Genomic DNA, 19,673 nt, shown 5'->3' on the forward strand with positions numbered 1-19,673 from the left:
TACACAGTTGTATTTCACACATAAACAAGTTTCAAAACTGGTTCTGTTCGATCTTATACAGCAGGGGCTTAAAGCATTATATTAGTATTATATTTTAGTATTCTTTATAATAGCTATTAGTTATTAGTATTATGAATTAGGTTTATTTTTTTAATTTTTTATGTTATTTAATTTAAGTTTTAATATTAGCAAATAGTAAATGCTCTTTTTTTCAGTTTTAGAGTTTTTGTAATATTAGTCATATTGGGCCCTTTGCCATTTTATTAATTTAATCATTTATATTTGGCTTGACTTTCCTTTATTTCGGTTTTATTAAATCTAGTTATTCAGCTGGAACACACACACAGAAAAAAGAGAGAGATCATATCATTATTTCTAGTTTTAGTTTAGAACCAGATGCAAAATTATTTTTTTTAAGGCAGATATTAATTATATTTTATTAGGTTTTTTTTTTGTTTTTTACATAATTTTATGTTTTAAATGATTATATTTGAGTAATAATTTAAGTTTATATATTTTTAATTTTATTTAGTTATAGAATGTTATAACAGATTCATGCAACTGATGTTGCAAACAGAGCTTAATTTGAACCCAGTCCATTCATTTATAATCATAAATGGAAAAACATTTTCAACTCCATTTTATTACGTGCTTGCTTTTCCAGATCCAGTCCATTTGTGATTAAAATAAGTTCCACCCAAGATGTTTTCGCTCATTAAATGAACTGCCTTTACGGACAGCGCAACCGAATTGAAAATACACAAAATATATCTGCTTGAGAGTATAAAATAATAGCCTGCGCACAATGGTAGGATAAGCCGTGTGGTGCTGCTGAATTATGAAGTCATTCCGAGTGCATTATCCCGTCCTATTTTCAGACTACCCATATCAGGTTGCCCACTGAGCCAACAGGTCATCTGAGGTTATTGCAGCATCCTCCAACACCTGCCGAATCTCAACCTCGGGCTTTTCCGCTCGTCTCAAAAAAAGCGCCAGGGCCGGAGCCCAGGCGGTTTCTGTCTCACTGTCCAAAGGCGTCCCGGCCTGTTCCTTCATCTGCGCTAAAGAGCAGAGGTGAAGGAGGACCTCAGGGGTTTCACATTGGAATGCACAGCATCACCGATTGCTCACTGGAGAGAGGGAGGATAAGGAGCGGAGAACGTGGTGGAGAATGTGTAAGAGAGGAGAAGGGAGGGTGAGACGGGCGAGAAAAGCAGGAATGTCGCATTAGGAATTCCAAACAGCCCCGTAATCCAAGTGCCGACTGAAACGCTGCTCAAAGCATTTGCTGAAGCTTTTATCCCACCATAGTGCAAGAGCAGCCTACAAAGCAGAGGTCGAGAGGTCAAGAGCGTGAACGGGGATTTCTAAGAGCTCGCTTCTGACTGTCTCTACACACTCGGGTGTGATTCATACTGTGACGCTAAATGCCTGTAACCCCTTTTAAACTAAGCAGGTTAGACCGAAGCGTGGTCTCTATAAATCAAACTGGAGATTTTATTCTTTTTTTGTTTTTGCCGTGAAATAAAAACACAAAAAAGGTCATTGCGACTTTATCTGACAATATTAACTTTTTGACTGAATTGAGGGACGTGAACTATATAAACGTAGAGTTGCAGGTTATAAATTCCAAATTGCGACATATATTGTGACATCGAAACCTGAACTCAGGGTAGACGAGATCTAAACTCAAATTGTGGGATATATCTCACTACTAAAAGATCTAAATTGAGAATTGCAAGATTTAAACTCAAAGTTTGCGAGATCTAAATTCAGCATCGCAAGATACGATGGGGATAAACTTAGAACTGCAAGATAAAGACTCAAATTTTGTTGGATAAAAATTCTGAATTGCAAGATATAAACTCGTGATATATATATATATATATATATATATATATATATATATACTTCAGAAATAAATTGTCAGATTTTGAGATTGCTTTTTTTTTTTTATGTTGTGGTAAATCGTAGAATGTTACAATGTCTTTTTCAAAAGTTGTAAATCACTGTTTTTACCAAAAATTGGAAGCAACACAACTACTTTCAACATTGCCGGGAAATTTTTGGCGAGCATCAGATCAACACATTAGCATGATCTGATGGTGTTCATGACCTACTGATAGTACGTGATGGATTATATCCATTCAGATTAAAAAAAGAGTCATCTATTATTAATGCATGCTATGTTTCGCTGCATTGTGGGATGCAGCGTTCTGTATGCTACACTGCAAGGTAGTTGCTGGTTAATAGACATTTCTAGGCTACTCAAGATGGTTGCTTTGGTATTTTGATTAGTTGCTGATTGGCCGTTATTATGGGATGCTAGAGTGTTTTAGCTATTTGCCAGCTGCTGCTATGGAGATCCAGCTGGTTATTTTGACTAGTTGTGGAAGTTTAAATTCTTTAGCAATCGTGTTTGAAGCATTTGAGGGGAATTGTGTCGTTCTAACAGGGGTTTTTGTGTCTTTTTCTAGCGACGTTCATGACTCAGAATCCTGTAAACTGGAAAGTATGTAGCAGAGCATGCTTGTTTCACGATCTGCGCCAGAGCGCTAGTTTCCATGCAAATAGGATATTCACCTCCTGCTTTCCTGCAGCAGGATGTTTTCTGACCTTGGTTCTTAATGTGCGCTTCCTTGTTTTTCTTTTTCTCAACAGGTATGACTATAAAGAAATGCTGCATAACTCTACTTTCTGTCTCGTGCCTCGAGGACGCCGCCTGGGCTCTTTCCGTTTCCTGGAGGCTCTGCAGGTACAGTTTTCCAGTTCCTTCCCATCGTCAATACTGTTTGCCAACAGAAGACACTTAGCAATTGCATGCAGGTCTGCGTTTCCAGGCCACACACACACCCACACACACTCTTTATCATCATTGCAGTTCTAAGCCTTTGCGATATACAAGAAAAAATGTCTTTGCAAATCAGAAAGGATGCACTAAATTGGTCAAAATAGACCCACTAAGATGCACAAATGTTTTCAAAATCAATAATAATGTTTCCTGAGCACATTAGAATGATTTCTGAACGATCATGTGACACTGAAGACTGCACTAATGATGGTTAAAATTCAGCTTTGCATCACAGGAATAAATTGTATTTTAATACAACATGCACATATAAAACGAGAATTAATTTTTTTAAATATTTAAAAATGTATTTTAAGCAAATAAATGCAGCCTTGCACAAAAACTTAAATAAAGCCAACCTTTAAATTAAAAAAATATTATCATATATACTGAAGTCGGTTCATGTGGCTCTTTATATTTTTCATGTCGCTCTTTATATTGCTTTATATTCCATATTTTAGAAAGAATTCCCTTACACTCACCAAAGCTGCCATCAATTAATAAAAAAAAATCCAATTTAAAATGAATGTGTCATATAATCAGCAATTGAGATATTAAAACAATCCCATTTGTGGCATTTCATAACGTTGCCAAATCCACCTTTATCCATAACCAGCACAGTTCTGTGATGCTGCGATGCCGGTGTAATGTCGGATGGCCGTCTATTGTGTATTGTGTGGGAGTGCGGCTGTGCTCTTTCAGGTTGTCTGACATGAGGCTTAACAGGCCATTATATATTGTGTTTTGAAATGAGTGGGTGTTGAGGATTGACTAGCTGAGGTTTTCTGGGCTTTTATGCCTTGCGTTTGTGTCTCGGGGGCTGTATTGGTCTGTATGCATTTCAGCAGATTGAAGTTCTGGTTAATGACACTGCAAGGATTAGTCCATAACAGCGGGATGATATTAGAGATGAGGGGAGGTCAGAGGGTGGGAGCAGCTTAACAGATTAGGGACAGGACAACAAGCCTGTGCAAACACACACACCGTTCTAAAATAGTGGATTTCATCCACAATAAAGTTCTGCTGATGACAGATAATGCTTTTAATACAGAACATGATACTTAATTACCGCTTTTGTGTCCAGAAAAAACAAAGAAATATTATTACTGTGATGCATGTCCAAAAGAACTACATTCTGGCATGTTCACACGTGCAACAAAAACACGTTATAACTACAAAAAAAAATAAAAATTGTAATAAAAAAATGTAATTCGCTTTTTTATTTAATTTTGTGCTTTTGTTATTTTTATTTGTATGTATTTGTTTGTTTCATATTCATATGTTTTTTTATTTCATTTTTTTATTTTCATTAGTTTCATGTTCAAAAAGCATGGAAATACTGTGATACCATAAAAAAGCTATTTAAAATTCCTATAATAGCCACATTTATTACTATGATGCTCACAGCTTACAAAAAAAGTATATAATTTCTTTATATTCCTCATCCATAAGTGTTATTTTGGTATTTTTATTGATTTATTTATTCTTGTTTTGTTTTTATATGTGTGAATTTAGTTAGTTAATTTAGATTTTTATTACATTTATTTTGACACATGGGTTTTGATATTATATTTTTATGTATTTTTAATGTTTTTAATGTTTCCATCTAACATTTATTTTCTTTATTAGTTTTAGTAAACAATAACAACATTACATGCTATCAAGCGACTATAATGAACAAACAAATTTTTAAAAATGTGATAATAGCTGTTTTGAGCTTTTGGGGTAGTTTTCATTGTAACTCCATCCTAAATAATGAATGCGGCTCTGCGCTAATGACCAATAATGGCAGCTGATATGCAAATTGGAGACCAGGTAGTCATTAGATATTATAAACAATGCACCATCTGTCTGTTGGTACCTGCTGCTAAGGCGCTACTTCAGGAACAAGACACAAAAGCTCATTTGTTGCTGAACATGTTTGACACAGAAGAGCTGCTTGAGCGGGCTTGACTTATTTTGAACTAGCTAAATGTCCATATTGCGTGTTACTGCATTGCCATATTGGTGCATACGCTGTGTGTATATATACAAATATAAAAATGACAATTTATTATTAAGATGTCGCTGTAGCTTTCTGCATTGGTTTTCTTTTGTTCTTGATGGTTATTTCACATCCTCTTTCATTGCTATGACCCACGAAGCCTCGCTTCAGACGCTTTGCGTTTCCTTCAGTCGATGCCAGATTTCCCAGAGCTCAAGATGGAACAGAAACATGACTGCTCTGATAAACCATGATTCCTCATTTCTCAGTCTGAAGTCAGGGCTCCTCTTGCTTTCAGACTTTCCACTCGAAGATGCTAATAAAATTTTCATGACGCTTGTTTTATTTTTCTTCAGCCTGTTTTAACTCGCCTCTCTCTCTCTCTCTCTCTCTGTGTGTGTGTGTGTGTGCGCGCGCAGGCCGCTTGTGTTCCCGTCATGCTCAGTAATGGCTGGGAGCTTCCCTTCTCAGAGATCATCGACTGGCACACAGCCGCTGTCATTGGGGACGAGAGACTTCTTCTACAGGTACGACTTCCAGAATGTATCAGGGCAGAATCTAGTTCAGCTTATTAGATTCATTCTGTTGCTGTTCCTGTCTGAAACAACAGCGAGCTGCCGGCTGTCTGCGGCCTATATGGGCAGCATCTTAACTGAAATACAATCTAGTATTGGCTTTTCTGTGAAAAGTGCTGCCAAAAGAAAGTACCGTAGAAGGTTAGATAGGGTGCTCTGATTTCCACACTTCAGAAAAGAATCACGGAGTCCGGTCATAAAATTCAAATTTACTGTATAATGCAGAATGTCAAAGAACTTTTTTGGATGAATAAATTAAAATTAGGACTGGTGTACTTATGACATCTGTCTCTGTGTAAGTGAATGATGCAGATGTGCCTTCAGCATCTGCTTTCAAACTGTGAGGACAAAAGCTTCATCTCCAGAATTGCTTTGAGCAGTTTCATGAGCATTTTACTTTTTACTTTATTTTTTTTATAGACAAAAGCTATTGTCTCATGATGACAACCAATCAAAATTGGATTTACTTGAAGAAACTGTGACAGAAAAATATTTATTATTATTATCATCATTATAGCTATTTTTTGGGCACTTCTTACCTTTTTACTTATTTTTTTAACCAACGTTATTTTTTAGATTTTTTTTCCTTCATTTTATTCTATTTTAAAAAATTTTAAAACATATGGATTTTTTTCCCGTTTTCATTTGATTTCAAATAATTAATTTAAAAATTAATTTTTAAATGTTTTTTTATTAAATGCATAAATAGGGCCCTTTAATTGTAAAAAATCTAATAAATATACATTTTATTCATAAATTACAGTTTCGGTTGATTTGACTTTCATGGACAATTTAGGTAAAAATAAAATAGAAGAAAGAAAGAAAGCAATACATTTTATAGGCACCTAAAAATGTAATGATTTAAAATTTTCTAAGACAATTTTAGTTTGAGTACTGGGGCAAAGTGATGAGATGATTGCAAAACGGAGCCCAGAAAAATTTAAATGGAAGAAACTTGTTATGGATTTATAAAAAAATAAAACGGGTCACATTTAGGGCCCTATTAGTATAATCATTCACTTTTAAAATGCTGCCTACAAAGTAAGCTTGCAAGGTTTCGTAACGGAGACGTGTTTATATGTGTAAATTCGTTATAACCTCGTGCGATCTCGAGCCTTTTCTATTCATTAATTACACATGAATTAAATCGTTCTAATGTCACATGCTAATTTTCCCGGGCGCAAGCTCGAGACTATCAGTGACGGCCCGCAGACCCCCGGAGACTTCCACGCTGAAAGCAAGTCCATGTTGCTTTGTAATTGAAATGGGACCTCTTGCCCTCGCCGATTAGCGGCCTGCGGCAGAAAGGCAGTCCGTGCTGAGAGGAGTGACAGCTTCTGTCAGGCCGCAGTAGCACATTTCTGCATTTAATATGCTCTCGTGCCCCTGTGGCACTGACTGGCTCCACAAAAGGTGAGACTAATCGGCCGGTGAGATATTTGTAATGGAAATCCACCTCAAGGGCCGTTTGTGTTTACAGTGATGAGAGACTTTAATAATCGCTCACGCCTGCTGTGACTCACTTCTCCTCTCGGTACATACTGCACAGAACCACAGACTGAACGAGACCTAGGCCTGTGCTCAGTGTTTATTACAGTAGTCTATCTATTTATCTATCTTTTTCCGTCGCAATAATCAATATATCGACTCATCGCACAATATGTGTACCTTAATCGTTTTTGGTGATGGGATATACTGATGTAAAATTATTTAAAAAAAAAGCATTGTGGTGTAGCCATGAGGCGCTAGTTCAAACTTTTAAGAGTTTAATCTTCAGGTACGGCCTTGTTTAGGGATCTGTGCCTTTGTGCGTAGAGAGATAGAAACTAAACGGGGATTGTGTTTTTCAGCAATAGTGTGCACCCTTACTTTTCAGAGGGAAAAAAAAAAGGAAAAATCTCTATAAAGCTTCTTTGTGCATTTGTCTTTTTTCCACTAGAAAAGGTGTATTTACTATTAACTATATTTTCAATTCTTTTTTTTTTTCAATCTAATATTTTGATTATTTCCATGATCTAAATATTTTTAATAATTAAATGTTTGTTGTGTAGGCCTTCTAGCATACAGCTATATTCATTATACATTATACGTTATACATTCAGTGGCATAAAATGGTCTTAAAATGACAATAATATCGCAACAAAAAGTTATCATGACTATTATTCTTTTTTTATCATCCTATTGTTCGATCTACCTTTTATCATTCTGGTCTATTTGTCTTTCGTTCTATCATTTTATTGTTCTGTCTGTCATCCTATCTTTAGTTCTATCACCCTATCTATTCATCATCTACCTTTCTATGGTTTATTCCGTCAGTTATTCTATCTATCCATTCGTCTGTCAGTTCTGTCGTTTTATCGTTCCACCTATCTTTCGTTCTGTTGCTCTGTATATCAATTCATCATTCCTTCGTTCATTGAAACACCCTATATATCGTTTTGAAGTTCTTTAGATATTGTACTCACTCATAACACCTTTACTGTAGCTCAGCAGTCACTCAGAACACCATAGCAACTACCTTAGTAACCACATAGCAACCGGATAGCTGTCAACACCCTATAAACTACCCTAGCAATCACCCAAGCAAAAGACTGAAATGAGGGTGAATAAGAAAGCTTTTCATTTTGAGGCGAACCGTTCCGTTAAACTTACTCTCGAAAATTCGTCCACCGAGTGAAAAAGCCCAGTTTGTCAGAGCGATCTGTCCGCCCGGGAGAGATTTCAGTTATTTTAACCGGTGCCTCCGACTGGAAAGGCCTGTCAAGTAGAAAATACATTATCACAGTGCTCCCGTCTCCTCACAGATTCCATCGACGGTTCGCTCCATCCATCAAGATCGCATTCTGTCTCTCCGCCAGCAGACGCAGTTCTTGTGGGAAGCGTATTTCTCTTCCGTGGAGAAAATTGTGCTCACTACGCTGGAGGTAAGCAACTTCCCGATCAATTAAAACGAGACGTGCAGCCATCAAGACCTAATGACCAGTCTGAAAAATCCAGCATGAACCTGTCCAGGTCGTGCTTCACCCTGAAAACCAACAGGGGGAAAAAAATTGGAAATTATTTTGCAGAAAATGAAGCTCATTTTAGGACCATTAAGACATTTGCGCTGAGATTTTCATGATTATTAAGCGCATTTGCAACTCGGTTCTAAGCACTGTAATGCATACACAAATCGGATGTAGTTATGAATTCGTAATTATCATTATTTAAACTGATCGTACGCTAAAGCTGTAATGAGAATCATCCAGGCTCAGTGATTTATTTAGTCAAATTAGCCATTACGTATAAATATTTTAAATAGCTAATAATTACTATAACGTGAATTCGATCGAAATGGTCCTTTTCTTTCAAATGAAAAACGATCATTTCTAGTTTTTCACAAATGCACGCGGCCAGTCGAGAGCTGTTCCTGAATGAAAACGGAGCTCAGGCTCTGGTTTCACACGCTTCACCCCGGAGGAAGCTCTGAGACGTCCCCTGATGTGCAAGAGGACACCCGGGTCAGGTCTTGAAGGGTGCATCTGTGACGGCGAGCATTAATAAGTGTCCGAATAAACACGGCTGCGGTCCAGCTGGCCTCGTGTTTATGAAAGTTAAACGCTCTGAGATTTGAGCGCTGTTGATGTTGAAGCGAGTCTGGTAGACGCTAATGAACAGCAGTGATGGGACTCATCTCATGACTCTTTCTGCAGATCATCCAGGACCGTGTTTTGCAGCATAACGCCCGCAGCACTCTGATGTGGAACCGCTTGCCCGGAGGACTTTTCACTTTGCCCCAGTACTCATCCTACCTGGGAGATTTTCCCTTCTTCTACGCTGAACTCGGTAGGCAGGCCATTTTCAGTACTAATGTGCTGCGGGTATGGAGTCAGTGTTTTACATACATGAAATATATATGGGTCATCTTTTTCACAGGCATTAAACCACAGCAGAAGTTCACAGCCGTCATTCACGCTGTCACACCTCTCGTATCTCAGTCGCAACCGATTTTCAAGTTGCTAGTAGCTGTGGCCAAATCTCAGTACTGTGCCCAGGTCAGTGTTACTTTAGTTTTATTCATGCATTATTAACATTTATTTTTATTTTTGTAATTGCAGTTTACATTTTGTGTCCTTTTGTCATTTTTATCAGAGGTTATAGTTCTGTTAGCTTTATCTGTTTTTAGTTTAGTTGGTTTTTTTTTGCGCTTAGTGCTACTTTTTATTCCGGTTAATTGCATAGACAAGTTGTTTCGTTTTAATTTTTCATCTAATAGATGATTATAATCATTGAGATTTTTACTGCCAGTTAAAAAAGTACAGTTCTGTCACTGGGGTGGTAGCCTAAGGTACATCATTGTACCTTACCTACCCCTAAACGGTACGTATTAGTACCTTAAATGTATATTTAATAACTTTAAAAGCCCCAGTGACTGAACTGTACCTATTTTTTTCTGACAGTGGATGCACAAAAATACCTTCAGGAATTCAAACTTGACTATTTACACAAGTGCAAAAAATCGAACAGAACACCAATAAAGTAACAAAATTCATAAGGACGTCAACTTGAAGCTAATTTTGAGATTTTGGTATCACGTGACGTTGTTCATACTTGTTTTCCCTCTAAAATGATGTCATTTCCTGGAAGACGCTATCATGCTAATGGCACTTTACAAAAGACTTGACAGCATGGAATAAAATATAAAAGTAATAATAATTTCCACCTTTAAATATTGAAGGTTTTGAATTTATTCTGGTTTATAAAGTCATCAAGCAACATTCAAACTTGTTTTTTTTTAATAAGAAGAAATACCGAAAGAAATGGTGTATCATCAGATCACGTGAAGCAATGGAGCTAAAAATTCAGCTTTGCATCGCAGCAATAAATTAACATTTGCTTGAAATAATTATATTTCACAGTTTTGCCGTTTTTAACGTATTCTCACCAGCCCCAGACTTTTAAGCGAGTGTGCTTGATGTAAAACGTACTGGACGGTAGAAATGATGGTGGTGCAGGCTTTATTCCCAGCGTCTGATGTTCTCACCATGTGCTTGTGTCAGATCATTGTCCTGTGGAACTGCGACAAGCCTCTCCCTGCGAAGCACCGCTGGCCCGCCACCTCTGTCCCAGTCATCGTAATCGAGGGCGAGAGCAAGGTGAATCTCCACTCATTCAAGCGTGCTGTCTTTATATTCCCGTCATATCAAATGAAGTGTCTGGTGTTACCCGCCCCGCGATGACAGATGACGGATGGTGCACAGATTTGCTGTTGCCGTGGTTTCGCGCTCTCCCTTGAATGTTCATCTTAACTAAAATCAAAGCTATTGAGCGTTTTTCTGGAGGTTTCATGCATTGATTACATGTTTAGGTGATGAGCAGCCGATTCCTCCCCTATGACAACATCAAAACTGATGCGGTCTTGAGTCTGGATGAAGACACCGTGCTCTCGACCACGGAGGTGAGCCGACAAATCAGAACGGTTCTAGATTTGTCAATCACTTTTATTGTTTCTCATTTCATTTTATTTTATAGCATCAAAAAAAGTACAATAAAACGAAGCATAAACTCATCAGTGTGAGCGTCTCTAATAATATCAAATATCTGAAGATAATGAGAGGAGAATATTTGAAAATATGTCTGTACGAGCAAGTAAAATTAAGCTTGTTTCCATAATAATTTATTTGCAAAAAGGGTAATTGCAACTTTTGGTCTCACAATTTTGAATTTATCTCAAGTTTCAATTTTGCCGTTCTGACATTTTAACTTGCGACTTTGTATCTCGCAATTCTGTTTATTTGTTTTGGCCACAAATATAAAAATCAAAATGGTTCATTGCAATTACTTCTTTCATTTTTTTTAGCCCTTGTACGTTGTCAGGCTTAAATACTGTTGTTGAAACCAATAGAATTGTCCCAAAATGCTAATATTAGACAAAACGATTGCTATTCATATCAGATAAGCTATAACTTAACAAAGCTACTTATTGGCAAATATACTAAAATTGTAACTAGTTTTGATATTTCCATTATTACAATTTTCATTATTACTATGCAAACTACTTAGTTTTGTGTTTTAACAAAATGAGTCGATTTTTTGTTCGAGATGATAAAATGTTTTACAGTCACCAGTCATGCTGCTCTCTAGATATCGATATCTCGAACTGATTTTGATTCATGGACTGTGAATTTGAAGTCAAATTCTTTCTGAAACCATATTTACGTCTGAGCTTTTAGAAAACAATTCTATTGTTCAATGCAATGACAAATCCCGTCATTCAAGTTTATGTGTGCACGGTTGAGTAAGCGCTTACTGTAGAATGGTTGTTACCGCAGGTGGATTTTGCCTTTACGGTTTGGCAAAGTTTCCCAGAGAGGATCGTGGGATATCCCGCACGGAGCCATTTTTGGGACTCTAACAAGGAGCGGTGGGGCTACACCTCCAAATGGACCAATGACTACTCCATGGTGCTGACTGGAGCTGCTTTCTACCACAGGTAGGACACACAAAGCTGCTTTCCTGAACCTTCACCTTCTCTGTTCATCTGTGGTGGAATGAGCTGCCCGCCTCAATGCTGCTGAAACTGAAATATTCTGAAGTGCCTAAATGTTCCCTAGGCCCTAAGGTGTTAACAGGCTTTTTTATTTATTTTATTTACTCCAGGTATTATAACTACTTGTACACACAATACCTGCCTGGCAGCTTAAAGAGTATGGTTGACCAGCTCTCAAACTGTGAAGACATCCTCATGAACTTCCTGGTGTCTGCTGTCACTAAGATGCCTCCGATCAAGGTCACTCAAAAGAAGCAGTACAAGGAGACGATGATGGGACAGGTAGAAAACGCATTAAATCAATATAATTGCGATCACCTCGCGTGTGAGTGCTAGTATTTCCTGCAGAGTTAAATCTAGAAATCTGGGGAAGGGTTTGAGACACATGCGTCACTTTTTTTCACCTCCCAAAAATAGCTTATAAAGACTTGAGGAAATTCTTCAGCTTCCTCCAACAGCTTCCGCTATTCTCATATCAAGAGTGTGTTATTTTGAATGTGTCCAGAGATTTTCCTCAGCAATTTTTGTAAATTTAAAAGGGGCTTATTTTTGAGCGAATGTCATGATGATATTATAGTATTATTATCATTTACATGCTATTATAGTTTTTATTCATATTTTTAATTGGATTTTATTTTATATATTCCACTTGTAATTTTAAGTTTAGTATTTTTAGTTTTAGTAATGGCTTCAAATTAAAAATAAATTAATAAATATATTTTTTTACATTTTACATGTTTTTTTTATTTCAAGTAACAGTATTTAAGTTATAATTAACTGTTGTAATGCTGCTGGATTGTATATCACACCAACAATAAGAGATTTTCTTTTATAGGTAGTAAATAAAGCTCGTTTTGGAGGGAAAATAATTCAGACAATTTTTTTTTTCATCAGAATTTAAATTCTCAAGTACTTCTAAAGTCATTTTTTAAATTATGCCAGTTTTTGTTTGTGACAAATTTCAAAAAAGTTTTTTTTTCTTTTCTTTTTCATAAATCGTGTTTTTTATCACACTATCATGTTTTTATTGTTTCATTGTGTTAGTCAACTAAAACTTAACTAAGATTAACTAACTGAGATTAAATGGAATGCAAAATGGAAAAAACATGATTTCTGAAAATTTGTTAAAAATGGAGATATCTGTTTTTGCAAACGAGCTCTTCATATATAAATATATATAATAGCTTTTATATAGCAGTGTTGCGTGTCTATTTAATTACAGCGGTGTGCAGCTAAAATAAATTGAAGCAAATGAAGCGCATTCAAGTTACGAACGACCGCATCCACTCCTGCGTTAAAAATAAGTTGGATATAGCGGCTAACTAGCTCTCTCTTTCATTCGCAGACGTCCCGGGCATCACGCTGGGCAGATCCTGACCACTTTGCCCAGCGGCAGACGTGCATGAACAAATTTGCCAGCTGGTTTGGCACCATGCCCCTGGTCCATTCACAGATGAGACTGGATCCCGTTCTGTTCAAAGACCAGGTATCGATACTGCGCAAAAAGTACAGAGACATCGAGAGACTCTGACGAAGCTGACAAACACCTTCCCTCTGTACGGGGACGGGAAACGGCATACGAAAACCCCCCAGAACCCTGAAAAACCAGATCGACAGGGATAAAAACGGGGGCACAGAAACCCTCAGGGAAGGAGCGCATCGAGATTGGGGGGGAAGTGTTGTGCTGCAAGAAGATCCGTCTGCTGGAGATCGTCACTAACTATAAATACACGAAAGCAAGAGGTTCGATGCGAGACCACGTCGATGTTATTTGGCCGAGTTTAGCACAACACAAAGACACGCCAACGTTGGCAGCTTTCTGTCTTCCACACCCCCTCTTGCAATGCTTTGCCAATGACAACGGTGACCGTGGCAGATTCGCCAATGCCGAGCAGCCGCGCACACATCCACATGCAGTCAGAAAATATACTAGCGCACGCCGGTTTAACTTCTGTATCAGACCTCTCCGTGTTAGATGTGTGATAGGCCTGGCTGGAAGGGTATTTATTCTGTCCTCCTTCGGTAAGCGTTACGCCCCTCTTGAAGACGCAGGACAACGCCCTGCGGAGAAGTCGAGTGTGTGCGAAACAGTGCCTGAGCTTTCAGATGGACCGTATCTGGGAGTCCAAAGGGGTTTTGTGTGAATGCAAAAACACCTTGTTCATGCTGCTTATATTTGGATTCAAATGTTAGGTGTTCCACAAATTGGCCCACTTGGTTTTGATTTTTGTTTTCTTTCTATACGAGCCTTTTGGTGTATTTTGTCAAACTGACATAATATTAGTATTTTCGGAGGAGTTAGACCCAATGCCACAACATCTTATTTTTGTCTGGTTCTCTTACAAGTCTTATTGGTGTAATGCCATATCAGAAGCCACGTTCACACTGCAGCTAATTCAGATCGTACTCCACTTCTGACTTATCTGGTCTTAATTTGCGTTTTGTGTTTTTTTGGGTTTTTTTGGAAGTGATACGTTTTTACATCCAAAATGTTTATATAACGACTTTATATAACGACGATATAACTTTTACAATTCAAATTAAGAGTCGTTAATGCAGCGATCCCGCTTGTTCAATGACAAACGTGGAGGGGGCGAATCTGTTTACGGCGATTTCAAAATGTAAAAAAAAGTTCACACCCATTCTAATCTCCACTAACTAAGGTTTCTTTCTTTAAATCACCAAACATTTTAATATCTGTTGCAATCCGTTTCTCTTTTGTTGTCAGTTTGGACAAGTCAGCCAGAGTTTATATGGCTATTATGTAGGTTTTCCACAGATTGGCTCGAAGTTTTAGATTTTTCTTTCTTTCTATACAAGCCTTTTAGTGTATTTTGTCGAACTGGCATCATTTTAGTATTTTTTTTATTTTTATGATTTAGACAAAGTGGCGCGAACCTTTCTGTTTGGTTTTGTTTGCGAGTCTTATGAGTGTAATGCCACATCAGAGACCACGTTCACACTTCAGCTAATTCAGATGTCACTCCACTTCTGATTCACCTCGGTGTGACTTCGTTTATTCGGAAGCGACGAATACGTTTTACATCTAATAACAACAGCTCACGCAGACATCAGTCGTCTGACAAAAAACATGGATGCTAGCACATCTTTGTTCACTGAGATTTCTTTCTTTATATGGATGTTCCAATCCATTTATTTAAACCTATTTATATTTTTTTCTAAAGGCTGAATAAACGGTTCGAATCTAGAAATCTAGATCGAATAATCCCTATGTTGTTTCAGTGTGTGTGCGCGCGTGGATGGTATGCATTTCAAGAATCATTGACTCAACGGCTCAAGTCAAAGCACAGCATACGCAGTCGTAAAGAGATATTTAACACTAGTTTCGCATTTACTCTCGCAAATCAATGAAACGTCTGAAAATGCTTACGATTACAAGAGGATGTCATTCATAGAGCTTCACGGCGAGTTTTGAGAATGTCTTCCATTGATTTTTCTGTTAAGAAAGAGCTATCGACTCATTACCACTCCTGTTTTTGTCGGATCGGGATGGATAGAGCTGGCTGTCCCAGTGGAGACTGAATCAAAAGTGCTTTTGTCCAAAACCCACTTGGTCTTTAGTCAGAGCAGATGCCATATTTAACGTTGCCATAATAAAAACACTGCTGTGAAGGACAGTTTCGGCGCGTTTCACTGTTCTGTTGTCAAGACTAAATAAATATTTGCCGGAAAGAAATGTAATATAGCACCTTAAACGATCTACCAACTGTAAATTAAATATGGCATCTACACCGATTTAAGGTTTAAATAAAAAAAAATAATAATAATACACCATATATACAGTGCAAAAGCATTTTCCCTATTAAAGACGGTAGGATTGAATATTATACAGCGATGGTTTGGAACATGTGACGATAGAAATTTGTGAACTGTTTAGTGATTTTGCTTCACCGTTAATATAATAGCTATTTGCATGGCTATCATCTGATAGGACTGCTTTGTTTTATCGACGCATAAAAAGGTAATGTGACGATAACGAAATGTACCCCAAATCATTTAAGACGAGGAAAAAACTATTTAGGAGTGTTGTGAGACTTGTATGGCATTAATGTAGAATTGAACCGACGTGCATGAATTGGGCAGAAACCGTCTCTCCGAATAAGATATCGCTAGCGTGAGGTTCTAGTCACGTATATCAAGATTTAATCAGGCTTTTCTCTCTCTTTTTGTCTCAGATGAATGTGCCTTTTCTCAAGACACTTCTGCATTATGTTTCGCTAGCCTTCAGCGCCACAATCTCCTCTATAGAGTTGATCGTACATATCTGTTCCCGTTCACTTGGTTTATTTTTCTTTGTCAAACACTGGAGTTTTCCTGACGGTTCAGTACTGACATTCCTGCCTGTTTTATAGGAAACATCTCAGTCGCTCTTTCACTCTGCCTCATGTTCGTACTTGTATTTAGCACCCATGAGGATTCGTAGTTTTCATTATTTCATCCTTGGACCCTGTAAAGACAATAAAATGGAGTTGGAGTTTTTTTAAGATATAAAAGTGATTTTATAAAAAAGAAAGAAAATAAATAAATGATATTTGATACATTTGTACGTGTTGTTTTGATTGCATCAAGTCATACCAAATTTTTTGTGAAACGATTCATGATACGGATTTACTCGATGTTTTTTTTTTTTTTTTTAAGCGAAATGAGATTTAAGCGAAATTAAATGTTGAAAGTCGCCCTTTTATTATTTCTGCATGTTTCCTTGGGAAATTGAAATATGTTGAATAGCAAAGCTAAACTGAAATCAGAAAACCAATCCTAAATCAAAAAAATAATACGAATAAAAAAAAAATCTATTCATATAAACGAACAAGCTTTGGCTGTACTCTTTCCATTTAAAGCTGAAGACAATCGCTGTGTTTTAATCATCAATTTTGGTTGAAAATCTAATTTGACGTTGACTTAACTGTGTATTTTGGTTATCTAAAACGACAAATATTAACGTCTGAATTGGACATCAATTTAACGTTGAATCCATGTTCATTTTTGTTCACTTGACATCGCAACCAAAATGTGACCAAATTATAAAAATGTGTGTTATAGATGAGCAAAAAATTGACTTTGGTGTGTATATGCTATGCAGTGGGTAAGGATTGGGATTCTGGGGTACGTAAAAACTGCATCTCGACCAATTCTGTATCATTTGCGCGCGAAAACGGCCACGCCAACGCAAGCGTGTCATACATACGCCAAAGCATGTTTCAATTGGGCCCATTTCATTGATACCACGACAGCTTAATGCATCACAGCCCTCGTGATCATTTTCGTTAACTCTACAATAAGTCTACAGTATATATTGTATTTTAGCTATTTTGTACTGTTCATATTTTGTATATTTGTATACAATTCTTTTTATTACCTGCCTTGCCCTGACTAAAACAGATTCCTCGTGTGTGTAAACACACCTAAAGTTGATTCTGATGCTAAGCAGGCTAAATCGACCCAGGCTTGCTCTTCGGCGACGCAGAGCTCCCGCAAAAAGTCGTAATTCTGAGGACGCCTGTGCTTTCCTGTTCTCTGAGACGTGAAGAGGTAAGACTTTACGGAAGACGAAACACTCGTATAAACCCCTCGCTGTATCGGAGTTTGCTTGTCGCGCGTTAGCGTCTCAGCGTTTACTGATAAAACACGGCGTAGAATCGATTTCAACCGAGAAATCCCTAGCAAATCTCCGAATGCTGAAAAAAAAAACATTTTCAGCGCGCATTAACGGACGTTTTAGGCAGGCCTAGATACGTCGAAATGGCGCCGTTGGCCTTTAAGTGGTTTGGCCGGAGTCGCAGTCTGTCACGCGCTGCTGTGATGAAAGCCGTTCTGGAGGCGAAAGCTTCTCATTCATAAATCATCGACAGCTTGGGCGCGTGGGACACTCATTGTGCTGGAATCTTCTTCCACGACCGCTTCAAACCTCAAACACACCTTATACTTACTGCGTTTACCAGTCTTTCCGTTTCTGAGGCGGTTTGAGTCATGCTCCGTGATGCCGGAGAGGATTCTACAGATTAAAACAAACGCGTGTTTATTTTAATATATAGCTAATAATGCTTATATTAGCTACTCCCATGATTTCTATAAAAAAAAAAAAAATTTCATAACACACACTTTTTCCCCGAGCTAAGTAATGTCAAAACAATTAGGGCAAGAAATATTTCCCACAACACAAAATGTAAATTAATTATTATTTTGGATAAATACGGGTGGTATTTGCAGTAAATTAGAGCAATAAAAACGTTAATACACAGTTAGCTATAATGACATTTAACCAAATACATTTAAGACGGTTAACTTTTCCAGGCTATTTGTGCATTTTAACTAGGTTATAATGCAACACTTTGCAATATTTGCTGACTATACTTAATATGAAGGAACAGTAAAAAATACTTTAAAATTATAAATTATTATTGTTAATTTCAAAAGTTTGTATCTAACATGAATGATCCTGACAGTTTTATTTTCATTAACCAACAAATATTAAAAAATGGTTAGTTGATGTTAATGCGTTAACTAATGTTAGCTAATGAGACTTATTAGTTATTACAGATAATATATAATTACAGATATGTATATATATATATATATATATATATATATATATATATATATATATATATTTTATTTATTTATTTATATATATTTATTTATTTATTTATATATTTATTTATATATATATATATATATATATATATATATATATATATAATATAGATATATATATATTTATTTATATATATATATATATATATATATATATATATAATAATATTATATATATATATATATATATATATATATATATATATATATATAGATAGATAGATATAGATATTAATATTATTATTATTTTTATTTATTTATTTTGGTTAAGGAATACTGTTTTACATTTTATCTGGTTTATATTCTAGACAATAAATAAATCAACATAAACCGTAAATCTGAGTTTAGCTCAATGCAAACCCAGAAAGTGAGCTGGGATTTTGCAGTCGTTCTCACACAGCAGCTGCTTGCAGACTAAAGCAGAGCATTTGTGCTGACTCCGAACCCGCGGTAAATCAGCAGCCGTGTGACGGCTTCAGAGACATGTAAATAAGCGGCAGGAGCTTTCATTTCTGCAGATTTACTGTGTGCCTTTGACACAGAGACCCGACAATAACCCGAACCACGGCCACCGTCAGCCAGACATCAGAGCGCCAGACTGAGCAGTTCATCAAAAACAGCCTGCAGTGTGATGGGATATCAGCGGGCCGTAACACGGCGGGAAATCCAATCAAATACCTCACCGAAAAAAAAGCAGATTAATATCTATGGAATATATTACTGATATGCGATCCACCGGGGTTGCCGTGGGGGGGACAGCTTTTTGTTTCCGAGACAAATTCAAAGAGTCATGTCCAGCAAAAAAAAAACAAAACTAAACAATAGAAACGTTAATTTTTTGTGACAACATGCCCCAGTGGCAGGACATTGTCTCAATGGTTTATAATAAAAATATCAATACATTACTGATAGATTGATCAGTCTTCGATTAATGTCTGGATCTGCCTGGTATTTATTATTAATAATTATCATAGAATGTTAATATATTGAGAAACATACAATTGTATTCCAGGCAATTAATTTATATATTTTATAGGTTTTTAATATAATATATAATTATATTTATATATTATAACAAATATATTTGTTTCATATAATTCCTAATATATTTGCATTTATTGT

General features: G+C 36.7%; 1 protein-coding gene across 2 annotated transcripts in view; it reads left to right on the top strand.

Annotated features, from left to right (window-relative positions):
* Positions 1-16,493, top strand: part of ext1a (exostosin glycosyltransferase 1a) — a 48,462-nt gene extending 31,969 nt beyond the window's left edge. The window contains exons 2-11 of one of the 2 annotated variants that reach the window (XM_043231845.1): positions 2,662-2,755; positions 5,252-5,359; positions 8,212-8,331; positions 9,100-9,232; positions 9,323-9,441; positions 10,447-10,542; positions 10,755-10,844; positions 11,719-11,879; positions 12,047-12,218; positions 13,282-16,493. In XM_043231845.1, the coding sequence (XP_043087780.1) occupies positions 2,662-2,755; positions 5,252-5,359; positions 8,212-8,331; positions 9,100-9,232; positions 9,323-9,441; positions 10,447-10,542; positions 10,755-10,844; positions 11,719-11,879; positions 12,047-12,218; positions 13,282-13,467 (1,279 nt within the window). In that variant the 3' untranslated portion in view covers positions 13,468-16,493. The remainder of the gene's footprint in view (positions 1-2,661; positions 2,756-5,251; positions 5,360-8,211; positions 8,332-9,099; positions 9,233-9,322; positions 9,442-10,446; positions 10,543-10,754; positions 10,845-11,718; positions 11,880-12,046; positions 12,219-13,281) is intronic. The other variant, XM_043231847.1, reaches the window with a different exon arrangement.
* Positions 16,494-19,673: the final 3,180 nt, after the last annotated feature.

Source organism: Puntigrus tetrazona, unplaced genomic scaffold (genome assembly GCF_018831695.1).
Source record: "Puntigrus tetrazona isolate hp1 unplaced genomic scaffold, ASM1883169v1 S000000456, whole genome shotgun sequence".
Lineage (NCBI taxonomy): Eukaryota > Metazoa > Chordata > Actinopteri > Cypriniformes > Cyprinidae > Puntigrus > Puntigrus tetrazona.